The sequence below is a fragment of the Pelophylax lessonae genome (assembly GCF_965119305.1).
Source record: "Pelophylax lessonae genome assembly, chromosome: 7".
NCBI classification, from domain to species: Eukaryota; Metazoa; Chordata; class Amphibia; order Anura; family Ranidae; genus Pelophylax; species Pelophylax lessonae.
Genome location: NC_138774.1, coordinates 192308477 through 192336469, shown reverse-complemented (window position 1 = coordinate 192336469; position 27993 = coordinate 192308477). Strand labels below are relative to the sequence as shown.

The window sequence follows — 27993 nt, the reverse complement described above, 5'->3', positions numbered from 1 at the left end:
ATCCCATGAGGCATTGCAAGGCTGATGGTTACAAGCATGACCCCCAAAGGCTGAGGCATGATGGGACTTGTAGTTGCACAACAGCTGAAGGGCCACATGTTGAACACCCATACTCTAAACTGATAATAACTCGACCCCAATGGCTGATGAAAGTGTTTCCTATGCCTGCAGCTCACAATACTTGCCTGATGTTTTTTATTTTTTTCAAATTAGTGTTCCCAACTAACAATCATCAGCGCAAGGACACAGAGGGGTAGGGGGGAAAGTGTTCTGTGCATCTCAAGAAATGACATCATGAGCGTCGCTGTTGGGTCTTTGCCGTATCGTCAGTGGTGGAAGTGGCTTTCCATAAAAATCTATTTCAAAATAAAAATAGCAAACACAGATAAAATTGACTGTAATACAGCTGATGGGAAAAGCACAGGTAAAAATGTGAGAGAAGATGGAAGGGAATGCTCATTAGACCAGATGCCAGCTCTAGATGGGATGATGAAGAGATGTTAGTCGATACGTGCACTAGAAGTTAGTTAAGTAGTAGCTACATTTTATTCAAATAGTGTCTGAAAATGGTCTTGTTGTTGCCATAGTAACCAGATCCATGTATCTAGCTCAGCTCAAAAAAAGGAAACATCTTGTTACTATGGGCAATACAGATAAGCTTTTGCACAAATTATTGTTCTTTCCAGATCTCATGCAGATGATATGGATATAAAAGCTTGAAGCACTTGTTCCATGCAAGTGCCATCTTTCAGTTAGTAACTGCTTATTGTTGCTATATGGAACATTTCTCCCTGAATGGCTTACTTTGAAGAAAACCAGCTGAGAAAAAGCCATTGGCTGCCACTCATGACCTTAAAAAAAAAAAAAAAAAAAAAAGCTAACTGCCTGGCTGTCATGCTGATCCAGAGGCTTTGACATGCTTTCGTCTTTTCATCGATGCTTTTCTCCCTGAGCAGGTCTATCAGAATGTAAAAGTTACTAAAAAGGGCAAATTCAGGATAACTTCAGGTCAAATACACCTGCAATGAATTCTGAATGATGTTAGAAGCCCCAAACAGATACCAAAACATACTGCATTTACCCAGCAAAGTCTGTTGACATAGGCCCTTAAAATGACTGGCATTAAAAGAAAAGGCTGCTAGCAGGTATGAAGTGGAGGTACTAGAGGTGTACATATGTACAGCAGCGCTCATTTACTGCTGCAGCCCAATGTCAGGTTGTTCTGACGGGCAAAACTCTTGAACGTCCTGGTAATAAATGGAGCTTGCCCACCCTCTCCTTATACACATTCATATTGGCCAAGGCAGCAACCCTTAACAGTGGTGAGTCAATAGGAATATGGCAGCAAGACAAAGCAGGCAAGCTCTGAGACTTTAAGAGCAGCCAACATTCAGCCTTAGCAAAGGTAAATAAGATATGCTGCAAGTATGTTCACCTTTAGGGGTCTGCACTCTATAATGACTTGCAGCTTGTTTAAATTTAAAGTAAATTAAAGGATACCTCTACCTTTGTTGAGAAGAGAAACAATCCCCTATGGGTGATCTACATACATTGCTGACATTTCAATAAATTTTGTTGCAGATTCCTACCCGTTTCTGCTCTAAGGAAAAATCAGTTTGTTTGATTATGTGAATATGAATGGGAATTACTGTTTCATTAATAATCAGCTGATGCAATTGCAGTATTCTAATGAGGAAAGTTGCAGGGTCTGTATGTGGGTAACCTTTTGGGAGTATCTCACCAAAAATGAAATGTTTGTTGTAGAGGATGCCTAATATCTGGCTTGCATCTTAGTGCAGAGCAGACTTCTAGAAAAATCAGTGAGCCAATCACACAAGCATGAAATTACATTTCTTGGGGTGTTCTGTACACCCAACTGGCTGCCATATTGCTTTGAATGTTACAGAAAATTACAGCACTGCAGATTAAAAAATGAAAGGTAATTTTTCATAACATTCATTTGCAATATGGTTTGTGTAGAAATTGTGTATGCTATATTATTTTAGTATTTTTTCCAACAACACTGGGGTTACCCTTTAAGAATAGTAGTATGGTGGTGGGGTGATATCAGTGCAGGCACAGATGCAGTGAACAATGTGACATGGGGTTATTGTGCTGTTTTGTGAATTCCCAGATGAAACTTTCATGGTAACAAGGCCTATACATACCATCAGCATCAATCCATATATGTCAATAGGGTACATAGACTGTATCCCAACCCCAGCCCAAGCTATTTTTGTTGGCTTTATTGCAAATGGAGGTTAGAAATAGGTTTTTATTGCTATATGTGTCCCCAGTGTAGGATTTCCCATCATTTCCTTTCCCAATGACAGGTACATGAGAAGGGTTGGAAGTCATGCTAAATCTCTCCAATGGGGACACAGTCTGTAGCAAGAACATTTTTGCTTAATAAAGTGGGAAAACTATAGAGCCTCTGTCGGGTAAATTGCTGTCTGTGCATTTCTAGTAAAAATCATACCACACCACACAAACCTCTTCGAATCCTTCAATAAGGGTGGGTGCACAGCTAAATAGTGATGATGTGTAAATCCAATCAGAAAGAAAAGCCAGGACACCAGACTTGGAAAATCCAGAAAAGGTTTACTGAAGCCCCATATCAGAAGAAGAAAGAACGCTGACAATTCAAGGGCACAGTGACCCTCTTTGGTGGCAAACAGAGATGGTCACAGTCACCTCTGTCTGTCAACTTAATAAAATGAGCTCCCGTGCTCTCCAAACATTGGTGTCTTTTCTTTTGATCTAGAAACAAGATAAACCCGTGCTCAAATCCCAGTAGCTTGTACATGTATATAATCTATCAGGCACTAAAGGGGTGTGACCACGTTTAGAAATTCTGGTTGAACCCTCTGCACTCTGCTATACACCCTTTATGGAAATCTTTGTAATAAAATACAGGGGGTTTTAGTTCACATATATTGCAATACATGTTTAACTGTAGCATTTGCATTGGCAGAGCAGAGTAGGACTGGCCATAAAACAGATTACTTTGATGCAGTTGGCCAGCTTAAACATGTATTGCAATATGTGTAAACTAAAAATCCCTGTTTTTCATTGCAAAGTTTGCCAGAAAGTTTATATAGCAGTGTGCAGAGGGCTCATCCAGAATTTGTAGTGTTAACATGTGGTCACACCCATTTAGCACCTGATAATTATATACATGTACAAGCTATTGGGATCTGAGCACAAGTATATCTTGTTTCTATTGCATTGCAGGTCAGTGGCCAGACCCGAACCTAGTAGCTCCCCCCCACTGTGTGTCTGTTTGCCCCATGTTGCCATTGTGTCCACTGTGGCATTTGCTTTGGCCAAGCAGAGTAGGACTATTCAAAAGAGGGATTACTTTAATGCAGATGGTTAGCTTGTATTGAAATATGTGTGAACTAAAAACCCCTGTTTTTCATTTCAAAGTTTGCCAGAAAGAGTATATAACAATGCACAGAACTTCATCCAGTTTCTTCTTTTCTTTTGATATGGATATGGGATTTCTGGATTTTTCCAAACGTTTTCTGGATTTTTCAAATCTAGCGTGCTGGCTTTTCTTTCTGATTATCAATAAAAACCTAACAGAGGTGGTAACTTCCCTACACCACTCAAAACTGAAAAAATAGTTTGGGCTGGATTGAAAAAAGGTCCTCTGGAATTTTTGTTTGCCACTGATCAGAGAGGACACAAACCCCACTTGTTAGACCCAATTTCCATATGAAAAGAGCCATGCATGAGCCAGGGGTTAATAATGAGACAGTGAGTGCTGTTAATACCAAAGGAAATGGATTAGCATGCGAAGAAGCTGAAGGCGAAGGCTTTGTACAATTACCATTATGTTTGGTCTCTCCCAGAGGCTCAAGTTTTGGAAGTCTAGTAACTTTTGGGGTTCCCCAGCCAACTACAGGGAAAACAAAACACAATTTTGCTCAATATAACAAATCAAGGCACCAAAAGATGATCCTTGTGGGAAGTGAACACTTTGAAGGGGTTTTTACTGTTAACACAAAAGCAGACCCTGGCTCTGCTGGTCTGATACAGTGGCCAGCTTTTGGATGAAAGTAAAAAGGCCCTTTTAACTATTAACTTTAAAATCTTACCACATACAATCTACAACACATTAACAATTATAAGCAATAGCAATCTTTTTATGGTTAAAAATGTAATCAAACAGTTTAAAAACTATTTACATACATAAATACTGGTGTATGGTAGAATATTACATAATTTACACACAAACTAATAAGACAGAGTAAAAATAGAGGCAATTTCAAGAGATCTCTGTACTACAGAAAAGCAGACATGTTAATATTACAGCAATTTTTAGTAGGTGCTCCTTTCATGAGCAAATAAATAATTAAATTGATTTTAATCACTGGCTAATTTTTCTCCATGGTAGGGCTCAAAGCATGTTCAGAGTATTTGCTTCAGGTGTTCTGTAACGGATGGAGAATGAGGATCGGGACTTGTAACATATTTCTCCTGCCGGGTGCTGTCCAGTATATAACGGATTGTTTTCAGTTCAAAGCATCTTCTGAGCAAATCAAGTCTCTACTTACCAGGTAACTGTGGGGGAGGTGTAGCCGGGCTCTTTGTCTCTGCCTCTTGGGGGCCAAGAGGCTCTATTCTGTTATTTCTTTTTAACTTTAGTTTCTTCAGCTTCTTTTTTGCATTATCTAAAAAAAAAAAAAAATAATATGCATATGTTCACATTAAAAGGGCAGTTCACTCAAACCTGATATTTCAGTTTTTGGTTGATGCTGAGGATTAATACCATCCCATGGCTTCTAATATCACTTGGGAAATTAAGTGTTGGGATCCCTGCTCCCTGCCAGCAGCCAATGCCAATAAAGTAGGGGTCCTAGACACGCAAATAGCTTTTCTTTTTCCATTTACTTCACATTATGGAGAACATGAAGAAAAGAAACACATAAGAAGGCGGAAATGAACCCCAAATCATTTAAGGCCAGTAGGAACACAGTTAGCGAGTACAGAAGGTGGATCTTATGGATGGAGTCTCTAAGACAGTGGTCATGAAATGGCAACCACAGTCGGGACATGGACTAAGTGATTGTTCTATCCAGACCGTTACTCCTCCAATCTGCAGCACTGGATCCCTACTGCTGAGCCGTTGGTGTCCTAGCAACCAATGACGTCACGTGTGTGCCCGCTCCCTGCAGCAAGCTTCTCCACCCAGTTCCCGCCCCCTGCAACTCGCTTCTTCTCCAGCTCCCAAACCCTGCCTGCCTGATTACAGGCAAATGTCCATCAGATACAAGAACACTTTTTACTTTGATGGGCTCTACCAGTCTACAGGTCTAAAGGGGCACTGTGATGGGCACACCTGATGTAAAGGGGCACTGTGATAGGCACACCTGAAGTAAAGGGGCACTGTGATGGGCACACCTGAAGTAAAGGGGCACTGTGATGGGCACACCTGAAGTAAAGGGGCACTGTGATGGGCACACCTGAAGTAAAGGACATCTAATGTAAGGGTGCCACTTTTATGGGGAAACCGGATATATTTTTAATAGACATACAATGACTACAATCTTTCTGTCATAGTAAAAAAACTTGAGACTCAGACCTGATCTGGAAAAAAATGTAAGCGACTGGACCTCCTTGAATTTTAATTCATTACCCCTGTTCTAAGTGATGCAAAGACTAGAGTGACTCTCCCCAGGAGACTCAATCTAAAACTAAAATATCAGTTTTAGGCGACAAATTTCCAGCAAAATAGTTGATTTTAAATTAGTCTTAGATTCCAAACGATGTTTTATTTTCTCCAATTTCCTTCACCTTGTAAACCCCAGTACCTAAAGCTGGCACCCCCTACTGTGAACATGATTTGTGATGTTCAGTTGAACATTCAACATTTAGCCAATAATAAATGTAATTTAGTTATAGTAGTGTCACACAAAGTATTTATTTTAGTGTCTGTCTGCATCACAAGAACAGGGATAGGACAGTAATATGCAGATGTTGCTTTGTTAGCTGAACGCTGCCCACTGGCAGTGATCAACAGTTAGGAACCTGTACTTGAGTTCCAGACACCGTATTGTGACCACAGCTGACCATGGCAAAACAGCAGACCATGTATGGATGTCCAGACAAAGGGACAAGCAAGAAGGTACACAAATTAATAATATTGTAGCATACAAAAGCAGCTTGTTTCAAAGAGAGTACCTGTCTCTCTCTTCTCATCCTGATCCAGCTTCTGGCTTAAAGCATCTTTGTACGAGTCCATTAAACAGTCATCTTGCGATGTTGGGCTGCTGTCACCGCCCTCGCTGTCCGACTCTGCCTCCTCTTCATCAGCCTTCGACTCCAGTGGGATTTCAGCTCCAGCTTTTCCGTTCTGAATTTTTTGTTTCTTTTTTTCCTTTCCTTTCCTGATTTTTTCTTCATTCTAATAAAGCAACAAAATAAATATGAGTGAACGGTCAGATAAGGGAAGAGTGATTCAATATAAATATTACCCATTATGAAGTCCAGAAGAGACAAAGAAGCTAAATGCACTATAGTAACAATCATCCATCAACTCTCACTGGTTGGATAATAGTAAATGGGTCATAAATTCAAATCGGTAATGTATATAATGGGACTTAAAGCAGGCCTTGCATTACTTGGCAAGGTCTACTTTATTTTTTCACTGCTACCCCCCAGGACAAAACATTGTAGAAAGATGGGAAAAAAAAAAAAGAAAAAGCCCGTTGGGAAAGCTGGTTAGTAAATATAAATACTTTACCCACTGCTTCCATACTACAGGGGATGCCATTATTATCTTTTCAGAGAGATCCTCAGCAGTACCCAAAGCCTCTCGAGAAGACACTCGACCACAGTAACGTCTAGTAGCTAGAATCCGGTTGCTCAGCAATGTCCGCGATCTTACAGAAGTATGGCAAAGTCACCCTCTGCTACGCTGTTTTGGCATGGGGGAAAGGGGAGGGGGAATAGCAGTGAAAATAAAAGCAGACATTAGATTTGTGGCGTATGGTCTGCTTGATTATAATCTTTCAGGGAGGAAACAGAAAGGCTGCTTGGGATCACCTCTTTCTGAGACAAAAAATAAAGTAAAATAAAAAGCCCTCTATCATAACAGTATGCAAATCCGGTCAGTCCTTATTTGCACATTTCTTCTGGGTTAATGAGTTTAAATTAAAACTACAGGGTAAGCAGGAGAGCCAGGCAACTAGCAATTCTAGAAGGAGAGGTCAGCAATGACAGCTTGCATGTTTCTCACATACAGTGCCTTGAAAAAGTATTCACACCCTTTGAAATTTTCCACACTTTGTCATGTTACAACCAAAATCGTAACTGTATTTTATTGGGATTTTATGTGATAGAATAAAACAAAGTGGCACATAATTGTGAAGTGGAAGGAAAATGACAAATGTTTTTCAAATAAAGATCTGTGGCGTGCATTTGTATTCAGCCCACTTTACTCTGATACCCTAAGATCTAGTGGAACCAATTGCCTTCAGAAGTCACCTAATTTGTAAATACAGTCCACTTGTGTGTAATTTAATCTCAGTATAAATACAGCTGTTCTGTGAAGCCTACAGAGGTTTCTTAGAGAGAGTCCCAATGAACGCACCATCACCACCATAAAACAGGATGGTGGAAGCATCATGTTGTGGGGATGCTTTTCTTCAGCAGGGACAGGAAAGCTGGTCAGGGTTGATGGGCAGATTGATGTAGCCAAATGCAGGGCAATCTTAGAAAAAAAACCTGTTAGAGTCTGCAAAAGACTTGAGACTGGGGCAGAGGTTCACCTTCCAGCAGGACAACAACCCTAAACATACAGCCATAGCTACAATGAAACGGTTTAGATCAAAGCATATTAGGGTGTTAGAACGGTCCAGTCAAAGTCTAGACCTAAATCCAATTGAGAATCTGTTGCAAGATTTGAAAATTGCTGTTCACAGATGCTCTCCATCCAATCTGACATAGGTTGAGCTATTTTGCAAAGAAGAAAATGCAAAAATGTCACTCTCTAGATGTGCAAAGCTGGTAGAGAAAAAGACTTGCAGCTGTAATTGCAGTGAAAGGTGTTTCTACAAAAGTATTGACTCAGGGGGGCTGAATATACAAATGCCCGCCACACTTTTCACATATTTGTAAAAAAAATGTTGAAAACCAAAGTTGAAAAAAAAAAAAGTATTGACACTTTTCAGATACTTGTAAACAATTTTGAAAACTATTTATAAAATTTCCTTCCACTTCACAAATATGTGCCACTTTGTGTTGGTCTGTCACATAAAATCCCAATAAAATATGTTTTTGGCTGTAACATAACAAAATGTGGAAAATTTCAAGGGTTATGAATACTTTTTCAAGGCACTGTAAGTTTCCTTTAAACGCAGTCTGGTTAAAAGAGGGTCTTTGATGGTAAAAGGAAAAAAACATTTGACTGAATTGTTTTCAACATTACTGGTTTTGAGGATTGCCAAAGCCAGCTGATTTAAGAGTTCAACAGCTCAAACTGAAATGAACACACACAGCTGAATTAGTCAGAACTGTGTCTCCCCCATCAAGGGCTTTGTATGAAGATTTAATTGGAGAAAGAAAAGACCTGAAGGGAAAAAGCTTCTGCAGTTTTCTCTTTTTTTATTTAAGAAAGAGACAGATTGACCACTGTGCCATGTCTGTGAGTAACTTTACAACGTATTATTTTGTTGAGACTGTAGATAGATGATTTAATGACAATACCTCCTTGATAACAGCAGTTATGGGTTGGAATGGGTTGACCATAGGAACAGATGTGTCTTCTTCAACAAGTTTTCGCCCCTCCCGCTCCGCTTCTTCTCGCTCCCTCTCTTCTCTAGAAATAGCAGCATTACATACATCTTGTATTAATCAATTGTAGAAATAATTAGCTTTCTGCCTAAGCCCCAACTCTATTAACTATGTAACTATAAATATACAAAATATTACTGGATATTACATTTTTAAAGGGAAAGTTGATCCTGGAAATATCCGATTGCCTCTTTGGGAATCAAAAAAAAAATTTTTTCCCCCACTGGAGCAAATTGGATGCTTTATTGGGGTTTTTATGCCTTCCTCTGGATCAACTGTAGGTATTGGATTGTGTATATGGAGGTTTCAATTTGTGTGCTTTTTTTTCTGTGGGTTGACCTGGATGGACTAGTCTATTTTTTCAATGAGATTAACTGTAACTATTCTAACATGCTGGAGGAATAAGAATATAATTAGAGGGTGAGAATCAAACTGCTGCATGTTCAATCCCAGAGGACAATCAGTGCTTGACTTGACTCAGAGGCTTTTTTATATAAAGACTGGAAAAATAATTGCCCTTTAGTTCCCAATTTTTGTACCCAGAATATATCCAATTTATAGGAGTTTGAAAATGAAAACTTGTGATGTTGAAAGAACCCCCTAAGGAAAAGTTCCTTTCTTCTCTCCAAAGCAAACACATTTTAAAATGTTATAACTAGGCCTTCCACAAGAGGGCTTAAATGGGGCAGTCGTGCACAGCCCTACAGACAATGGGTTGTCACCCAATCTGGCCCCCAAAATCAGATTGGGAAACGGTCATTAAATGCTCAGGGGCTTAGCTGGACATGTAAAGCATCATATATACAATGTTATCGGATGAATGATCATATGTTTTTATTTGCATGCTAGTCTCATAACGAAAATGAAGAGGTTACTACCTAAGTTACCAAAATTCTCGTAAGACAGAATACAATTTTGGAAATGATGTAATGTATTCTTTTGTTTCCAAGCATGCATGGTCTTGATCTTAAGATTTTTTTTTTTCGAATGTTTGCTCTGGTATCGTACGAGAAAATTTTTCGTGTTTTTCCCTTCGGATTATTTTGCATGTACTGTTGCGATCAGCTCTCAAAAGCTGTACATTAATGATCATATTATCATACGCTTGCCTCGAAAGCGGTATTTTACATCTGATCATGTGTACTTAGCTTTAGTATGTAGAGGTATGTTTGAATAGGAAGAAATATGTGAGGATTGGCTGTAGGTTTTTTGGAAGTGTATCTGAATAGTTGATACTAGCTGGCCTTTTTCAGAGGCTTGTCAGAGTGCTGTGTGTGTTTAGTTTGTAGCTGGGTTTCTCCTTGGAAAGTGATTAAAGCTGTACTTCGCAATTACCGTTCCTCCCTCAGTCTTTTCACTCTCTCAGCGATCTTCTGTTTATCTTGCTCCTCCTGGGACTTCTGCTCTGCTGTTTCTCTCTGAATGCGCTCATGTAAAGCTTCATAGTCCTTTGCTATTACTCCCAATAACCAGTTCAGCCCTTTCCTAATGTGAGTATCGATTTTCTTCCCATAGCCGAGGGCTGCAGAACACGGCTCCTAAAAAGGGATAAAAAGGTTATCATTTAGGTGTATGTGTATTAGAGAATGCAATAAGAGTGTTATAAGCCAAAAAATGTGTGACGTCCAATCTAAGAGTATACAAAAACTTTTAAAACAGACCCCAACAGAAGAATGCTCTGTGTACAGACTTAGCGTAGATTGAGGCATGAGGAGATGTAGTAATCCAGATGCCAACCCAACTGTGGAACGATTGTAGCGATTGCTTGTTCACTATTTTTCCAGACATTGGTTTACTAAGTTCCCTGGCTTGATAAAAGCCAGCCAGAGAACTAGCTTTTACAGAACAAGTCAGCAGTACCAGCCTCCATATTTCTCTTAGAACAGGTTTAGTAGTACTAAAGTCCTGTAATTTTTGCAAAAAAACAAGAGACAAATGTAGCAGTAATAAAGAACTATTGTCCAAAAAGTTCAAAGTCACATAGTTATACCAGTTTACAACTTGATCCTTTTACTCCTTGCCATGTACAATTCTTTGACAAGCCACCAAATCACAGCATTGGACCACATGTCCCATTAGCCCTTGCCCTACCACATCTGCATAGCTGTCTTTTTTTTTTCAAAGCAGGAAGCTGACATGCACAATCAGCTTGAGAAGATGACACAGAGGACTACCCTCTGCTCTGTCTTCCCGGAAAGTCATTGACAGCTGCTCCCAAGACAGCCATCAATCGCTATTAGGAGAGGAGCATAGATGTGTCTTCAGAATCTTTACATCTCAGGCTGTCTGTGCATGCTCACGCCAAGATGTAGCCTTAATCTGGGAATATGCACAATTGCTACCCTGAAACCAGAAAGAGTGGGCAGCGATCAGAGGATGACATTGAACCTGCAGAAAGGCAAGTTACAGACAGGAAGAGGAATGATACCTAGAAAGTTTTATCTTCAAGATTAGAAACATATTAAAAAAGGGAGGATTTAATATCACTCCAATAAAATGATCAAAGATAACCTGTTGTGTAGTTTAACCAATAATTACCATTTACCCCAAATGTTCCACATTTTGATCATATTTTCACATAAGCATTTGTAAGTGCTCCCTGAAGTGGTCGTCTGTATACTGGGGAATGCAAATAGAATTCCAAATTCAGACTCAGGGTGCCTGAAAGAAAAAAACTGCTGCTGCACTCTTGTTTTAGAGAACCCCTAATGCTCTGACAACCCTGTGCCAGGGGTGCACCATGCATTTATTTGTAAAACAGATGATACATAGTAAAATAAAAAAAAATAGACTAGAAATACAGTACATCAGTTTAAAAAGGTATAAAATGAAAAAGGAAAATTAACGTAAAAATTACCCAAAACTATCATTTTCATTCCTTGTGTCTGGATGCACCTACCTAGCCCTTTCTCCAGAGATGACATGAACGCTCAGAAATCTATCTGCTCATGTTTATTCCTGTAGCTGGACTGAGAGATACCTTTGGACAACTGCTTGGTGCTCTCATATCCAACCGCCCTCTGGCATACATAGCAGATTTACACAGACATACACATAGGAGAAGACTGTTACTCACAATTTGACACAGACACTTGTGCTCATTGACCAACTTCTCCAGCGAAAGATATTCGATGATATCAGCTTCAGCCATGGCCCCCTCACGGTCCTGTTTATTTGCCAAGCTGTATTGCAAAAAGGAAACAAATATTGGTCTTCATCAACTTTAGCAATGGTCTGCTGGAAATACTAAAGTATTCCTTTAGCCAATGAAATCTGAGCACTATAAGAATATAAAGAGACAGAGACTGTATAATAATTGAAGGGAGTGGTTGTGACTCCTGTGGTGGAAACCTTCAGTTATTTGGAGGTTGAGCTCTCTAAAGGAAAAGCAAGGCCAGCTCTTTTATCCCTACTTCTCCTGTGGGTCACAGGAGTGCACTTCGGTCTACACTTCTGTGACCCATTTTCAGCCGACAGTAGGCTAAAATCACTCAGCCGATCAAGATTCTGGAGGGATCCTGACTTTAATGTCTGGATCCATCCAGATGCCAGGAACAGCAGCTAACTCAGCCTCTAGGCGAGCCACTGGGAAACTGAGCCAGCCGCTCCCCCATGCACAGCCCAACCCTCCAGTGAGCGCTGGAGGGGGAAGAGCAGAAAGCTGCTGACTGACAGTCATTGCTCTCTGCTCAAAGTGGTGTTTGATTGCTTAGTTCTCAGTCTGGAGGTGGCGGGGGACAATTGCAGCTGGGATCAGTGCTGCATCCATCCAGGTGAGCATGATTGTTTATTTTTTTATTTTAGATTCCTGAACTTCTCATTTAAGGATTCATTACTTTTAAAATTGACATCTCAGCATTTGCTAGATACTGGATATTAAAACCATGTGAAAATTTCATCTCTCTGGGACCTTGTTGGTGAGAAACCTGGGCTAGGTGCTCAGGTATGCACAACTGCTGTGGTCACTATGAGAGATTCCCACCAATGTTGCTGGATTTTTTCTTTAATATGCAGTTTCATGAAAAATGCAACATGAGTAGATGGAAGACCCAAAGGTAGGTGTGAACAACCAAACCTGCAAGGAAGGAGGGGGTGCAAAATCAGAAACTATTAGATCCCTTCACTGGGAGCCAATAGGTGACTCTGCCCACCAGACTCCATCTATGACCTCAAATTCAGCAGACTGCTACTTTAACCGGTGGCCTTACTTACACCAACACCGGTTTTCCAGCGATCCTGGGATGGCGCAGAACTTCAGCGACTGTCTCCTTAGTTTCCTCCATTCTATCCACATCACTGGAATCGATAACAAACACCACTCCATAGGACTCAGCATAGTAGTTCTTCCAGATACCCCGGATCTGCTTCCCACCGCCCAGGTCAAATATCGTGATGTCAAACCTCCCCTGCTTAATGTCTGCTTTGGAGAAACCTACTGTCGGAGCCACGTCTTCCGGAGATTCTGTTACAAAAGAGCCAAAGGGTTGGGGTATGTCATTCATTACAACTGGAGAACAGAAAACAACGTCTGAGCTGAGGATGTGAGAATGATTTCTAGTCTTTACACAAAAGACCTGCATTGGCCCCAAACATCCCACCAACCATGAACCCAATACTGTACATACAATCATATTAAATTATAGTCACAGTCGATGAAATGGGAGATTATTAGTTAAAATGGAAATCTGTTCTTTAGCATTTTTTTTTTTTGTGGAAAAATGAAATCAGCTTTAACAGCTAGTCCACCACCTAAAGTGATATTTAAGTTAAACAGTAAGAGGCACTGTCTTTAATGTAAGAAGATATCCACTCTTAAGTTCATCACACAATCTGATTGTACATTCATCTTAAGCTCTATCAAAAACTATGTAGTACAAGGCCTGCCTAATTCGATTTGATTTGTTAGATTAGGTTGGTGCTAATATTATATTGATACCATGGTAAATCTATAGTTGATTGTACGGACAGATTCTAACTTCTATGGTGACCCTTAGTTGTCACTAGAACAGGATTCTCATTGAAACATTTCCCCTTTTTCCCCATTTCCCCTCTCATTACAACTCAAAGTATAGATGTCTCAGCCCTTCCCGTACTAGAGACAACAATTACCAGAACCAACAGTAAAGGTGAATCACCCTAGCAAGTACACAGACAACAATATGCATATGGAGGCAGCCACATTTGTGTTGGGGGAATTCTGAACATGGCTTCAATCAGGCGTTGAGCCTGACAGCAGTTACGATCTTGTTCCCCCTTAGTTTGTTAGCTGTAAACTACTCGTATGGATGTTGTTGGTACTAAATAAGATTTTCTCTTTTTCATTGGCACCTCAATGTCCCCTGAAAAAGCTCACCTGAGATGTGATGAGATGAGATGTGCCCCCCACTCTTCATCAGCACAGTATCATTTGATCAGTAACCTTGTATCCATAATACTTTGCTACTGGATATTGTGTCATATGCCGACTGTTTTTCACAGCATTGTATTTGAAAATCATTAAAGTGGTTGTAAACCTTTTTTTCTGTATTAAAATAACAAACATGTTATACTTAACTGCTCTGTGCAAAACCAGCCCCGATCTTTTTCTGCTGGGGTCCCCCACCAGGGCTCCAGTCTCTTCATCGGGTGCCCCCATGGAAAGCCGCTTTCCATGTGGGCACCCATGCAGGCTCGCTCCCGAGTCCCACTGTTGCGTCCATTGACACAGATAGTGGGACTCAGCCCAGCCCCACTCCCATGTCAAAGGATTTGATTGACAGCAATGGGTCCCACTGCTATCAATCTGTCCAATGAGAAGAGCGACAGCGGCTGGAGCCCCTCGCTGGATCGAATTGGGCTTAGGTAGGAAAAGAGGGAGGGGGTGTGTGGAGCACAGACGGTTTCTCACCTTAAAACATACAATTAAAGAGGTTGTAAACCCCAATTTTTTATTTTTTTTTTCAACCTGAAAGAGAAACCCATAATGAGCTAGTATGCATCGCATACTAGCTCATTATGAAATACTTACCTTAGAAAGAGCCTCCGCCGTGCCGCCCGCTTACCTCTATGACGGACGACATGTTCAGTCGCCCGTCTTTCGGGATCGCGCCATCCGGCCATCTGATTGGCCGGAGCCGCGGTGACGTCACTCCTGCGCATGCGCGCAGGAGCTGACGGTCAAGGCACGGGGCTCTGAAGGAACGGCACCAGCGGCCGTTCCTTCAGAGCGCATGCGCCAGTGATGTCACTGTCTGCATGTAAGGTAAATATCTCCTAAACGGTTCATGTTTAGGAGATATTTACAGTACCTATAGGTAAGCCTTATCATAGGCTTACCTATAGGTACAACTTGCAGAGGAGGGTTTACTTCCTCTTTAAGGCGAAAACCTGAAAGCTTTACAACCACATTAATAAGGGGCTGGGTAGGGGGCGGTCTTATACTGTGTTAAATTTAGGTGACTCATATGTTTGAGTCATACACTGTACTGTTCAGCTGGCAGCATTTACCCACTTATGCTATAAGTGTTTTTAAAAAATGGGACATTTTTGTATGCACTCAATAAATGAATATTTTTTTAACCATATAAGGTTATTTCTTTCCAGCAGCGGCGGAGACTGGTTTTGCGCTTGGAAGACCAGTGGATTAAGTTTATCTCTGCTCTGCAATCCCCTAGACGAAAAACGAGCAGGTAACCCATGCAGTGTAGGCACAACCCCACTGTATGGGAAAATAAAAATTCTTCTTTAAGGCTACATAAATATAGAAGCAGGTGTTTTCTGGAAATTCACAGGAGTTTAGAGGGTTATATAAACGGGTTTGACTGGTATTATTAGGGGTATGTCAAAATGTTAATCAGCTTTTTAGCATAAATGATCAAAATGCTATAAATTTATCCTGAAATATAAACATTTTAGCACTTCCCTCTTTGCTGTTGAATTGCCACCTATATTTGTTCAATAAACCTGGATTATATTTTCACTGCACAAGACAGTGGTATGAATTCCTCTACATTTGATTGTTACATACTCTGCTCTTGCTTAGCGATGTTTATGGTTTACTCTTCTGTACCTGTGAACTCCTCCAGTGTTCAGGGATACAGTGGGATAGAATAGGACAAATGTCCCCCGATTAGGCTTGGACTAGGACTGTCACTCACCTCCCTGGATGCCTTTCACAGTGGCGGTCTTGCCAGCGTTGTCTAGCCCCACCATAACCAGAGTCACCTTCCTGCAAGTCACAAAATTAAACTGTTTAGAAGAGATCAATGAACAGCAGAAATTGTTAAAAAAAAAAAAGACAGTATTTCTGTGCGTCTTTACATCTTTAGGTATCTCAGGTTATGAAAAGTTAGAAGACTGCAGATGGCCAAGCTACAGCGCATATAGAGTTCCTAAAAATTGATTGGCTGTGAAAGATCATATGAGGTTTAGTGTAACAGTTCTTACTAAGACATTTCATATACAGGAGAGGAGCCTGTGAATTTAACCCTACAATTTCTGATAAAAACAGGGAGTGATTGAAGCTATATATATATATAGCAATTTATTATTTCCTCACACCAAAGTACTAAGTGGGCTTCATACCTTACACAATGAAAGTTCTTGGCTTTTAAAAACTCACTTCTCCATAGCCGTCAGCGCAGCATAGAGAATGGCCATTCTTTGTTTTACTGATGCTTAATGGTCTGTGATTTCTCACAGACCTGAGATAAGTTGGCTTAGAACTTTATAGCTTTAGAATATGTAAGCTGGCTATATATTGTGTGTGTGGACAAGGCCAAACCTTTGGTCGGCTTTGATTAAAGGGACATGCTGGAAATTTTTTTTTTTTTTTTTTTGATCAGCCGGCTGCAGCCGCTAAGAAGTACCATATTTATCAGCATATAACATGCACTTTTCCACCTGCAAATAGAGGGCAAATCATGTGTGCGTGTTATACGCCGATATTTTACCTGGCTGCCTTGGAGGGAAAGGGGGGGGGGGGGAAGAGCGTCGCCGGATTACACAGATCTCGCAGTCACACACTGTCGCGCCTCCTAGGATAGACGTCACTGTCCTGGCAATGGACCAGTGTTCTGTCTATCATAGGAGCAGTACTGTTTGTGATTGCGAGCGCCGAGGAACAGGAGATCCCTCTGTGTAACCTGGCACTGATCAGGCTGTATTGATGGGAAATAGCGAGGCTGCAGATGGTCAGTGATCAGGCTGTATTGATGGGCAATGGCAAGGCTGCAGATGAGCACTGCTTAGGCTGCAGATATCCACTGATCAGGCTGCATTGATGGGCACTGATCAGGCTGTATTGGCAGGCAATGGTGAGGCTGCATTGATGGTCACTGACCCTTATGTTGCTTCAAAGTTCTTTTTTTTTTTTACATTTTTTTAAAAATGTAAACGTTTTTTTCCTGAAACTTCCCTCTTAAAATTAAGGTGTGTGTTATACGCCAATAAAATCTGTATATTCTGACAGCGGCAGGTGCAGCTGTCAGAATAAAATGTCCCAGCAGGGGATGGGACTCCTCTATCCTACCCGTTTGCATGGAAGGAGGAGATATTTTTATTGAAAATTTTCAAAATTACACATGTATTAAAACAAATTACCAGGGCACAAAGAAAGTAAACATAACTAGGAGGCACTCAAGGGGGAGAAGTCCGGGCTAAAAGAGGGCAAGGGAAGGTTAGGTCGGGCATTGGGTCATAATAGGGAATCTTGAGTTTGCCCAGGGAATTGGTAAGATTCACTTTTGCGTACCATTCAGTAAATTGAAAATGAGGACATCAGCTGAACTATATCCAAAGTGGAGAACAAATACTTTATGAAGGATCTCCAACGCGTAAAGAAGATTTTTGTGGGTGCGTAATATTGGACCATGGTATCCAACTTTTCCAGGTATAAAAGAGATTGCAGGTCTCGTTTAAACAGTGGTGACAGAAGGCACTCTTTGGGATGTCTAAGTTTTAAAGGAGGGCTCTCCTGGCCAACAATAAGCAGATGTGGAGACAGGAGGGTAAGCAACGTTTTCCAGGGAGGAGGCTGATGTAGACAATGCCCATCATATCCAAACAGGCAGAGGAGCTGTTCCTTGAGTAAGGAGATCTTTATCACCCCATGGATGTACTGTAGTAATTGGTCCCAGAAGGAGCAAAATTGCTACATGACCAGATGCAATGGAGCAGGGTTGGTCTGGTGACACCACACCACGGACAGGAGGTTGATAGCAGATTGAAAAGGTCCATAAAGGTTGGGCTCTATATGAATAAAGGCTCTATGAGGAATCTTAAATTGAGTTTCTCGCCACTGTTTGTTCGTTTTTTTTTGGTCACCGTGTATGGCAAGCTTAAAGCAGAACTTAAGTCCACAATACTTCACCGGTCCAAGGTTCTTTTTCAGCATCTTCTTCCTGGCGCTGTGGCCATCTGTATTGGCTGGTGGGGGATGACGACACTCCTATGCATGCGCAGGAGTACAGTCCTCCGACAAACTGGATTTTTGTTAGAATGTAACCTGAGCTGTGCATGTACAGCTCAGTGTACATTCTAAAGAAAACTGCAAGCAGACAAGTCAGTTTATTTGGTTACAGAAGAGATATTGGAAGCAGGGCTGCTGATGTGGGGGGACCACCAGTCCTCTTGTAGGGGGCCCCAGCACACAGGGAGCGGGTTTAGTGATGCACGACAATTGCAGAACTCTTCCTCCAGCAGCTAAAAGCTGGTCTCTACCCCTCTCTCTGTTGCCAGCTTTTATCTGCTTAAAAAGAGACAGTCGTTCCTCACTAATCCCCCTCCCTGTGTGCCACTCCCAGCGCTGGCTCTAATGTAAGCTCTGCTCCTAAGTTTTTTTATCTCTGTAATTTTGTTTCTCTCTTTCCATCTCTCTGATCACGGAGCTCCAACTGCCCAGCCTGTATAGATTTAGCAGGAATTCTGTGAGTTATGTTGCATTTGTGTCTGCTAATAATGATTTTATTGTATTTTTAGCAAAATATCGTTTTAATATTTTCTTGGGGGGGGGCTGTCAGGTATTTTGTATGGGGCCCCGCAATTTCTATCAGTAGCCCTGATTGCAAGAGCCTGCTTGCTCACAGGTTTCTAAATAGAGAGTTTAGTTACACTTTAAAGTGGAAGTAATGTCTCCTTAAGAAAGCAAAAAAAAATAAAAAATTGCCCCTGCAGGTTTAAGTCCTAATATATTAGTATGCACCACATACTAGCACATTATGGGAGACTTACCTGCAAACAGGGCCTAGCTGGGCTGTCACAGCTCCTCCTGATCCACAGAGCTTCCATCTTAACCCAGTCTTCCTTCCCGGGTTCCGAATCTTTGGCCTAATCTTTGAATAGCTGGGCCACAGTCACATCACTCTTTTGCATGGGAGTCACCTCGCTGCAGCACCCAGAGCGGGCCATAAATGTGTTCTGAGCTGCACGTGCGTGGCTCAGGTCGCATTACCACTGACAGGCAAGGGGGACATTTATGACAGAAAAGACCTATAGGGTCTCTTCCGTTATAAAAAAACAAACATGCCTGTAAGTGGATTTTGGCATTCTTGAGTTTATTGCCATTTTAACCCTGCCATTGGCTGAGCCAGCAAGGCTACTGCTAAGAACAAGTGTGCATAAACTTCATTTTTTTCACAGTATACAAATGACGATATGGCATTTCTTGCACAGCATGGAAGCCGGAACAGCTCCTTACTAAAGATGGTCATACACTATCCATTCTGATTTTACAATCTTAAAAATTAATTTAGAGTTACCAAAACTAAGTAAAATGAGGTCAAACCTAATCAATCTATTCAATTAGTATCAAATCAACCAGGCTCTTGTACTACCTGCTACTAGTTGATGGTAGATCCAAAAAGGAGAATCAGACTGTATAGTGTGAGGTCAGCTTTAAAGCTGGCCATACACCATACAATCTGATAGAAATGGGATCAAGCGTGTTCAGGATCCTAGTCCAAACCCACCTGCCCGATCCCACCAGGAAGCCGACACTGCACACCGCCAATCACAAGCATTGAGACATTTACTGGTCTGTGCAGCTGCGGACAGGGAAATATCTCACTGCAGTGTGCAGTGTCGACTTTCCTGGTGGGATCGGGTAGGTGGGTTGGGACTAGGAACTCGAACACGCCTGAGCCCATCTCTACAATCTGATTATACAATATTCTTGTAAATCTACCAAAACTATGTAATATAAAAAAGGACAGGCCTAAACATTCCATTCAGTTTGTATCAGACAGGTCCATGTACCACAAGTTAAAAAAAGATCTAGCGCAGGGTGGATAAAAAAAAAATCAATGATTTAAAAAAAAAAAAAAAAACAAATAAAGAAAATTCGAATTTTTTTTATTTTTTTATTTAAATATCGGATTTTTGAAAAAAATTTAAACCAGATTTTTTTTTTATTTTTATCATAAAATGCTTTTGGAGTAAAAATCTATCTTTTATATTTAAGATAGATTAGTAATTTAGTTTATTCAGCATGAAATGCAGCTTAGTTACGTAGCATTAGGCTGTATATTCTGCAATATTTACATCTTTGGTAAACTTATTCAATGAATCCAAGCTCTGCAAGCTGAGATAACATGCACTGCATTAACCACTTCTGGGCCGGAAGAATTTACCCCCTTAATGACCAGGACAATTTCTTTTTTTTGCGATACGACACTGCGTCACTTTAACTGACAATTGTGTGGTCGTGCGACGCTGTACCCAAAAAAAATTGATGTCCTTTTTTTCCCACAAATAGAGCTTTATTTTGGGGGTATTTGATCACCTGTGCAATTTTTATTTTTTTGTGCTATGAGCAAAAAAAGGATAACAATTCTGAAAAAAAATGTAATATTTTTTACTTTCTGCTATATAACATTCCCTATTTAAAAAAAAATTAAAAAAAATTAAAAATCAAATTTTTTCAGAATTTTAGGCAAATTTGTATTCTGGCACATATTTTTGGTAAAAAATCCCAATAAGTGTATTTTGATTGGTTTGCGCAAAAGTTACCGCGTCTACAAACTAGGGGAAAGATTTATGTCATTTCTATTTAATTTTTTTTACTAGTAATGGCAGCTATCAGCGATTTTTAGCAGGACCGCGACATTGCGGCGGACAGATCGGACCCCTAACTGACATTTTTAACATTTTTGGGGGGACCAGTGACATTACTAAAGTAATCAGTGCTAAAAATATGCACTGTTACTGTACTGACACTGGCAGGGAAGGGGTTAACACCAGGGGCAATCAAAGGGTTAAATGTGTCCCTAGGGGGTGCTTTCTAACTGTGTGGGAGATGGGCTTACTGCATAAACACAGAGACCTGTGTTCCTAAAAAAATTGTTCCTCTTTTTTGGCAGACTGCTGTTCTGTCTCCACGGAGAGCAATTGCGGATACCCGGTGGCAATCACCGCCACCAAACTTGCTGATCAGCTACCTTTGTGGCAAATGGGCGTGCACGCCTCTGCTCTCAGTCCCGCAAAGCGACATACAGGTACGTCGTTTCATGGGACAGAGCCGACCTGCCGCAGTATAACTGCGGCGGGCGGTCGTTAACCACTTAAGCCCCGGAAGATTTTACCCCCTTCCTGACCAGGGGGTATTTTGCGATTCGGCACTGCGTGATTTTAACGGACAATTGCACGGTTGTGCGACGCTGTACCTAAACTAATTTGGCGTCCTTTTTTTCCCACAAACAGAGCTTTCTTTTGGTGGTATTTGATCACCTGTGCGATTTTTTTATCACGCGCTATAAACAAAAAAAGAGCGTCAATTTTGCAAAAATAGCAATATTTTTCACATTTTTTTATATGAAATTCCCCCCAAAAAAAAATGTAAAAATCAAAATTTTTTAACATTTTCGGCCAATTTGTTTTATGCTACCTATGTTTGGTAAAAAAAAAAAATAAATCGCAAAAAGCGTATTTTGATTGGTTTGCGCAAAAGTTATCGCGTTTACTAACAAAGGGAAAGATTTTTGTCATTTTTTTTTTTTTTAACGCGTAATGGCGGCGATCTGCGATTTTTTTTGCGGTACTGCGACATTGCGGCGGACAGATTGGACCCTTGACTGACATTTTTGACACTTTTGGGGTTACCAGTGACATTTCTACAGTAATCAGTGCTATACATATGCACTGTTACTGTAAAAATACACTGGTAGTGAAGGGGTTAACTTTATTTGAGAAGGAGGGGCTGTGTGTGTCCCTAGGGGCGTGCTTTCTACTGTGATTGGCTGTGGCTTCAGATGTATGAAGAGTGATCGACGGTTCTACATAGTAGAACCGTATGATCATCCTTCATACACCGGGGAGAATGACAGGCAGCTTGTTTACACAAGCCGCCTGACTTTCTCCCACTCCCCCGCCGATCGCCGAGTGACCGTCGGACATCGGGTCCGCCGGTCACACGCGCGGGGGGGTGCGTGACCGCGCGGGAGCGCGCATCCGGGGGCGCGCGCTCGCTCCCTAGACCCTCACAGGCTAGCGACGTAGACCTACGTCGCTTTGCCTGTGAGGGGCTGACTGCCGACGTAGATCGGCGTTAGGCAGTCGGCAAGTGGTTACTGCATTTACAATTTTACAGTAACCATGAGATAAAACAAAAGTTCAGGAATATTCCTTCATCCCCTTGTTTTGCAAATCTATGTACACTAAAAACTGTATGATAGAATCAGTTCTGATATCGCTGTTTTACTAACCTGACAGCTTATTATTCTAAATAGGAAACCTTTATTTTGTTTGCAAATATTAAAGATTTTAACTACCAGCAAGAATAAGTCCTTATATTTAAAGAGCGCCTGTCATTTCATATCTGTCATGGCAGCGCCTGTTAGTGGGCATCCACTTGCCTGCTGCCTCCACGTCCCTCATCTTGTGTCACTGCCGCATCACCAGCCGTCCCATTAAAGTGAATAGGACTGTCGGTGAGTTAAGAGCGGGTCAGAGGAGGAGCTGCTGCGGGACAGACAGAGATTGTCGACAGTTGCTCTTTAAACTTTATGATTGAAATCAAGTTGATTTAAGTCAAATCCACCCTAATATATATATACGCTTATGGAATATTTTAGTACACAACATAGATATGCTTTGCTGATATCAGCCTTCTTTTTACAAGCACACCAAGTAGATCTGTCTTTATTTCTGCCTCCCGAGTCATATGATTTCAGATACCTGAGCTGCAGCCTACATGACACATCTAAGATAACTAATACTCAGGATCATACAGATTAGGCAAGCTTTAGCTTATGAGCTGTGGCTATGTAGAAGGCTGTGTCCCTGTTAGCACTCCTCAACACTGGAAGCAAAGCGGAAGTAAAAACAGAAGGCTGTTCTGCGTTATTACCACCTCTCACCTGAATTTTTTTATGTATGTTGGGTTTGGTAGGTGGTTAGGTATGTTGTGTTTGATAGGTGGTTCCACTTGACTAATGTGTCTTGTATTTCAATGTAAAATACACCTAAGGCCCCTTTCACACGGGCGCCGCTGCCTGCTCAGCGGGGGATCGCTCTGCTGATCCCCACTGAGCAGACAGATGATGACCGGTCCAGTGGAGATGTACACACTCCTGCTCTCCCCTATGGGGAAATCAAGCGACAATGGAAAGCCTGTCCATATCCGATCCTATTCGCCAGACGGATGGAAAAAAGGACCACCATCCGTCTGGATTTGGCGGACAGGATTGGCTCAGATAGCGGCAGATGTCATCACTGACACCCCCCCCCCCCCCTCCATTGGGGTGAATAGAGGGTCTGATCAAGTCTGCCTGAAAAACTGACAGGCAGACCTGATCGGAAAGCCCATGAGAAAGGGGCATTAGGAATAAAAAAAACTAGGCAATTCAAAAAGGCAGCAGTACTGCCACCTGACCTCCTGTAAACCAGGTCTAAACCACCTCTGAAAAACGATCGACTACTTTATTACTTTTCAGAGGTGTTTGTAAATCTTCTGCCCCATGTGAATGAGGCCTTCGTGAGATTTCCTATCACATTCTGTCCTTACATGAAATCAATGGCTACCTGTTCAATAGGGTAACCCCTACCTTCACCCAAATCAACATAAAATGTTTTGGCTGGATTTAAAATTTACCAGCAAATAGTCATGCATTATCTTACCTTACTGGTTGACGCCATCGTTTGAACAAATCCCGACAGCAATTGGCCATGAGGCTAAACATAGGAAATCCGGAATATGAGCCAACTATAATAAACGGCCTTTTCGTTTTTAGGAAGGTTCCAACATCCTGAATCTTCTGCAACGCCTTCCAGGTCCCTATTATTCAGACGTTTTGTTATCCTGAAGATGACAAATCACACAGTCAGCAGAATGGAAGGGGTATTTCACTTCATATAAAAGAGGTAAAAAAAACACTTTAAAACTCAGGAATATTACAATGGGGGTGCTCTTCTTCAGAACCCTTACATTTCACCTCACACTAAAGGTGGCCCTGGATGACATCAGACAAGGACAATCATGGCAGCACTGTCCCAAAAACACAAATGAAAAGTATAAAATACATATTAAAAAAAAAAACAAACAAACAAACAAACAATCAGCTCCAGAGATCCAAAGGGAAAAGCCAAAATCCTTCCAAGCTAACAGTCAATCTAAATATTTCCCTGAAATATCAAACATTTGTAACAATTTATCATTAATATGACACTAGGGGGAAAAAAATAAATAAAGGGGAGGTTAAGCATTTTTCAGTACAGACCCCGTACAGGTACTGTCACCATCAATGGCATTGATCTGGATGAAGGAAATCCCTACGTATGTCTGTAGTGTCACCGTCACCCATGGTGAGCATGTTGTGTACACATTACACTGTAGTATCAATGATCCCGTCACAGGCTGGAGAATGTCTCAGGACTTCTTGGCACTTTGGGTGCCCCCTGGCTGCTTTGCGGTGTTCCCATTCCTCCCATTCTGTTTATTGTGCGCATTAAAGTGACACTAAATTATATCCTCATCCTCCAAATATATTCCATACACATTTACTACATAAAGTGTTACTAAACCTAGGACTCTGCATTCATTATATCTGATCTCCCACACTACACAGAACATGGAAATGCAATTATTTTAATAAATATAAACTGCTATATACCCTTTCTCATCAGCAGTATATAGCAGTCTTGTGACTTCTATTAGTGTCTGATTAAAGCTTGTAGGAGGAGTTTTTATTCCCTCATTCTATGAGGTTGCAGGACGCCTGACCCTCTGTCTGAACAATGCTGATTGGTCCTGTGCACTCTCCCAAGAAAAAAAAAAAAACCCTCTCGCAATACACACCAAACGGAGCATGTGCAGAGTGACTCCAAAGGCTCTGTCTTATCAGGACATGGACAGGGGACCGTGGAAGAAGGGAAGGATCAAACAGCCTATTTTACACAGTGCAGGGGATTAACCCCTTAGGTTCCGCAGGGAGTATAACCAGAATGCTGTACTACATATACACACTGATTTTACTGTTGTGAGTTTAGTAACACTTTAATGCCCCAGTAATCCATTTTTCATGAAAGTGTTTCTTGCTGGTTTTTTCTGCCTCTTTGTAACATTATCTGTGAGCTCCCAAACCTCTTCTTTTCCAACCTCACTTCCATTTGTTGGAATGAGCAGTGCACGTTAACCTCTTCTGGACCGCTCCACGCACACGTACGTATACTACATATACATACCTACCTGGACATGATTTAGTGCAATGGGTCCTGAGAGCACACCACAGGCGACCCGCTCCCGCTGTGATTAGACAACGGGAGCCAATCAGCGGGTCCGACGGACACGATGTTCGCCAGCACCTCACAATCGTTCGGGAGAGAGGCAGAACGGCAGTCTGTCTATGTAAACAAGGCAGATCCCCGTTCTGTGAGAGGGGAAGATGGAGATTCTGTATTTCTGCTAAGCAGGAACAGGGATCTCTGTCTTCCCCCAGTCAAAGCTCCTCCCACACAGGTAGCAACCCCCTCCCAGGGAACACATTTAACCCTTTGATCACCCCTGATGTAAACCCCTTCCCAGCCAGTGTCATTAGTACAGTGACAGTGCATATTTTATTCTAGCACTGATAGCTGTATTAGTGTCACTGGTCCCCAAAAAAGTGTCAGTTAGTGTTCGATTCATCTGCTAATGTCGCATTCCCACTAAAAATCGCTGATCACGATTCCATTCAGTAAAAAAATTCCATAAAAATAGCCCCTAGTTTGTAGACGTGATAACTTTGCGCAAATCAATTTACACTTTTTGGGATTATTTTTACCCTGTTTCCCCAAAAATAAGACAGTGTCTTATATTAATTTTTGCTCCCAAAGATACGCTTGGTCTTATTTTCAGGGGATGTCTTACTTTTGGGGAAACAGGGTACCAAAGATATGTAGCAGAATACATATTTGCCTAAACGGATGAAGAAATCAGATTTTTTACATCAGGGGTGGGGAACCTGCGGCCCGCACAATTGTTGCATTCGCCCCCCCCCCCCCCCCCCGTGCCGCTGTGTCAGAAGGAGCCGATGGCTCCGTCCTGACAGTGCGAGTCTCAGAAAAGGGTGGACCCCGAGCTCACCCATTTGTGTGACAATAGCGAATGAAAATTTGCTATTGTCACACGGATCCTCCCCCTGGCCAAACAGGAAGCGGGTTTGAGACTCGCTTCCTGATTGGCCGAAAGGCGAACACATGCCATTGGTCGAGGAGGAGGCGAGAGGACTTGTGGAGAAGCCGCCACTGCAGGTAAGTGCACTGGCTTTCTGCATTGAAAGGGGGCACACTGTGGTCAGTCTGGCATTGAAAGGGGGCACGCTGTGGTCAGTCTGGCATTGAAAGGGGGCACGCTGTGGTCAGTCTGGCATTGAAAGGGGGCACGCTGTGGTCAGTCTGGCATTGAAAGGGGGCCTGCTGTAGTCAGGCTGCATTGAAAGGGGGCACGCTGTGGTCAGGCTGCATTGAAAGGGGGCACGCTGTGGTCAGTCTGGCATTGAAAGGGGGCACGCTGTGGTCAGGCTGGCATTGAAAGGGGGCACGCTGTGGTCAGGCTGGCATTGAAAGGGGGCACGCTGTGGTCAGGCTGCATTGAAAGGGAGCACGCTGTGGTCAGGCTGCATTGAAAGGGAGCACGCTGTGGTCAGGCTGGCATTGAAAGGGGGCACACTGTGGTCAGGCTGGCATTGAAAGGGAGCACGCTGTGGTCAGGCTGCATTGAAAGGGAGCATGCTGTGGTCTCTCTGCATTGAAAGGGGGCACGCTGTGGTCAGTCTGCATTGAAAGGGGGCACACTATACCTTGATACTATGACCTCAAAGTCACGCAATTTTTTACAGCGTTTTTTGCTGCAAAGCAATGCCTATTACATTTATGCATACATTTTGTGCGGCCCCCAAATGATGTTACAAAAATCCAAATGGCCCTTGACAGAAAAAAGGTTCCCCACCTCTGTTTTACATCTTTATTGGATATTTATTATTGCATAAAGTAAAAAATATTGTTTTTTTTTCTTTCAAAATTATCGTCTTTTTTTATAGCGCAAAAAAATAAAAAACGCAGAGTATTTAAAAAGAGAGGGTTTTCATTGGTCAGATGCTTTTCCATGTAGGATTCTGCTGGGTTATCTGGAGAGACGGGCACATAGGGAGACCTCAGGGACCAATCAGCTACCATCCTGGGGTGGCCCCTGTGCACAGTCCCTAACAAACCCATGGCTGGCGACCGGCCCTGATGTCTGTCTTATAGGGCTTGAGGATTGCACATTTGTTTTCCAGTACAGACATGACTGTATGACTTTAGGTGGACACATGAAGGTAAGTGAGCACATAGCACAGGGACAGCAATGAGGGGAGGTAAGTGAGCACACAGCAATGAGGGGAGGTAAGTGAGCACACAGCACAGGGACAGCAATGAGGGGAGGTAAGTGAGCACAGGGACAGCAATGAGGGGACATGTACAGGCACCTGTGATCCCCCCTCAGATATACAGATCCTCAGAATGCTTTGCTGGTTATGCTGAGATTTGTAGTTGCTCCCCGTACAGGAGCCAGTGTCAGTACATGTAACCAGGCAACACACAAACACATCAGGCCGTGCTGTGCACGTCTTACCTGTATGGCCGGCTCCAGAAGGACGGGGCCCCTGAGACTGCTCTCCCCGCATACAGGGGCCCTCGAGGGGGCGGAGCCTGGAGAATACAGGGGGGCGGCGAGACCAGCGGGGACAACAAGCTAGGGGGTTT

At 42.1% G+C, this 27993-nt stretch overlaps 1 protein-coding gene across 1 annotated transcript; it reads right to left on the bottom strand.

Annotated features, from left to right (window-relative positions):
- Nucleotides 1-31: 31 nt before the first annotated feature.
- ARL13B (ARF like GTPase 13B) lies at nt 32-27993 on the bottom strand. The gene is made up of 11 exons (XM_082264560.1): nt 27863-27993; nt 23893-24073; nt 15939-16009; nt 13015-13264; nt 11879-11984; nt 10138-10340; nt 8716-8827; nt 6190-6412; nt 4563-4679; nt 3836-3904; nt 32-356 (listed from the first exon to the last, which is right to left on the bottom strand). Exons 2-11 carry the CDS (start codon nt 23952-23954, stop codon nt 280-282), a joined length of 1290 nt encoding a protein of 429 aa, XP_082120686.1. The 5' UTR covers nt 23955-24073; nt 27863-27993; the 3' UTR covers nt 32-279.

Excerpts from the sequence above, each read along its gene's own strand:
- ARL13B (XM_082264560.1), bottom strand. The coding sequence starts at position 23,954 with ATGTTTAGCCTCATGGCCAATTGCTGTCGGGATTTGTTCAAACGATGG. Across the intron at positions 13,265-15,938 it reads TGTGAAAGGCATCCAGGGAG|AATCTCCGGAAGACGTGGCT; the intron begins GTGAGTGACAGT and ends CTTTTGTAACAG. Across the intron at positions 10,341-11,878 it reads ACAAGTGTCTGTGTCAAATT|GAGCCGTGTTCTGCAGCCCT; the intron begins GTGAGTAACAGT and ends ATCCCTTTTTAG.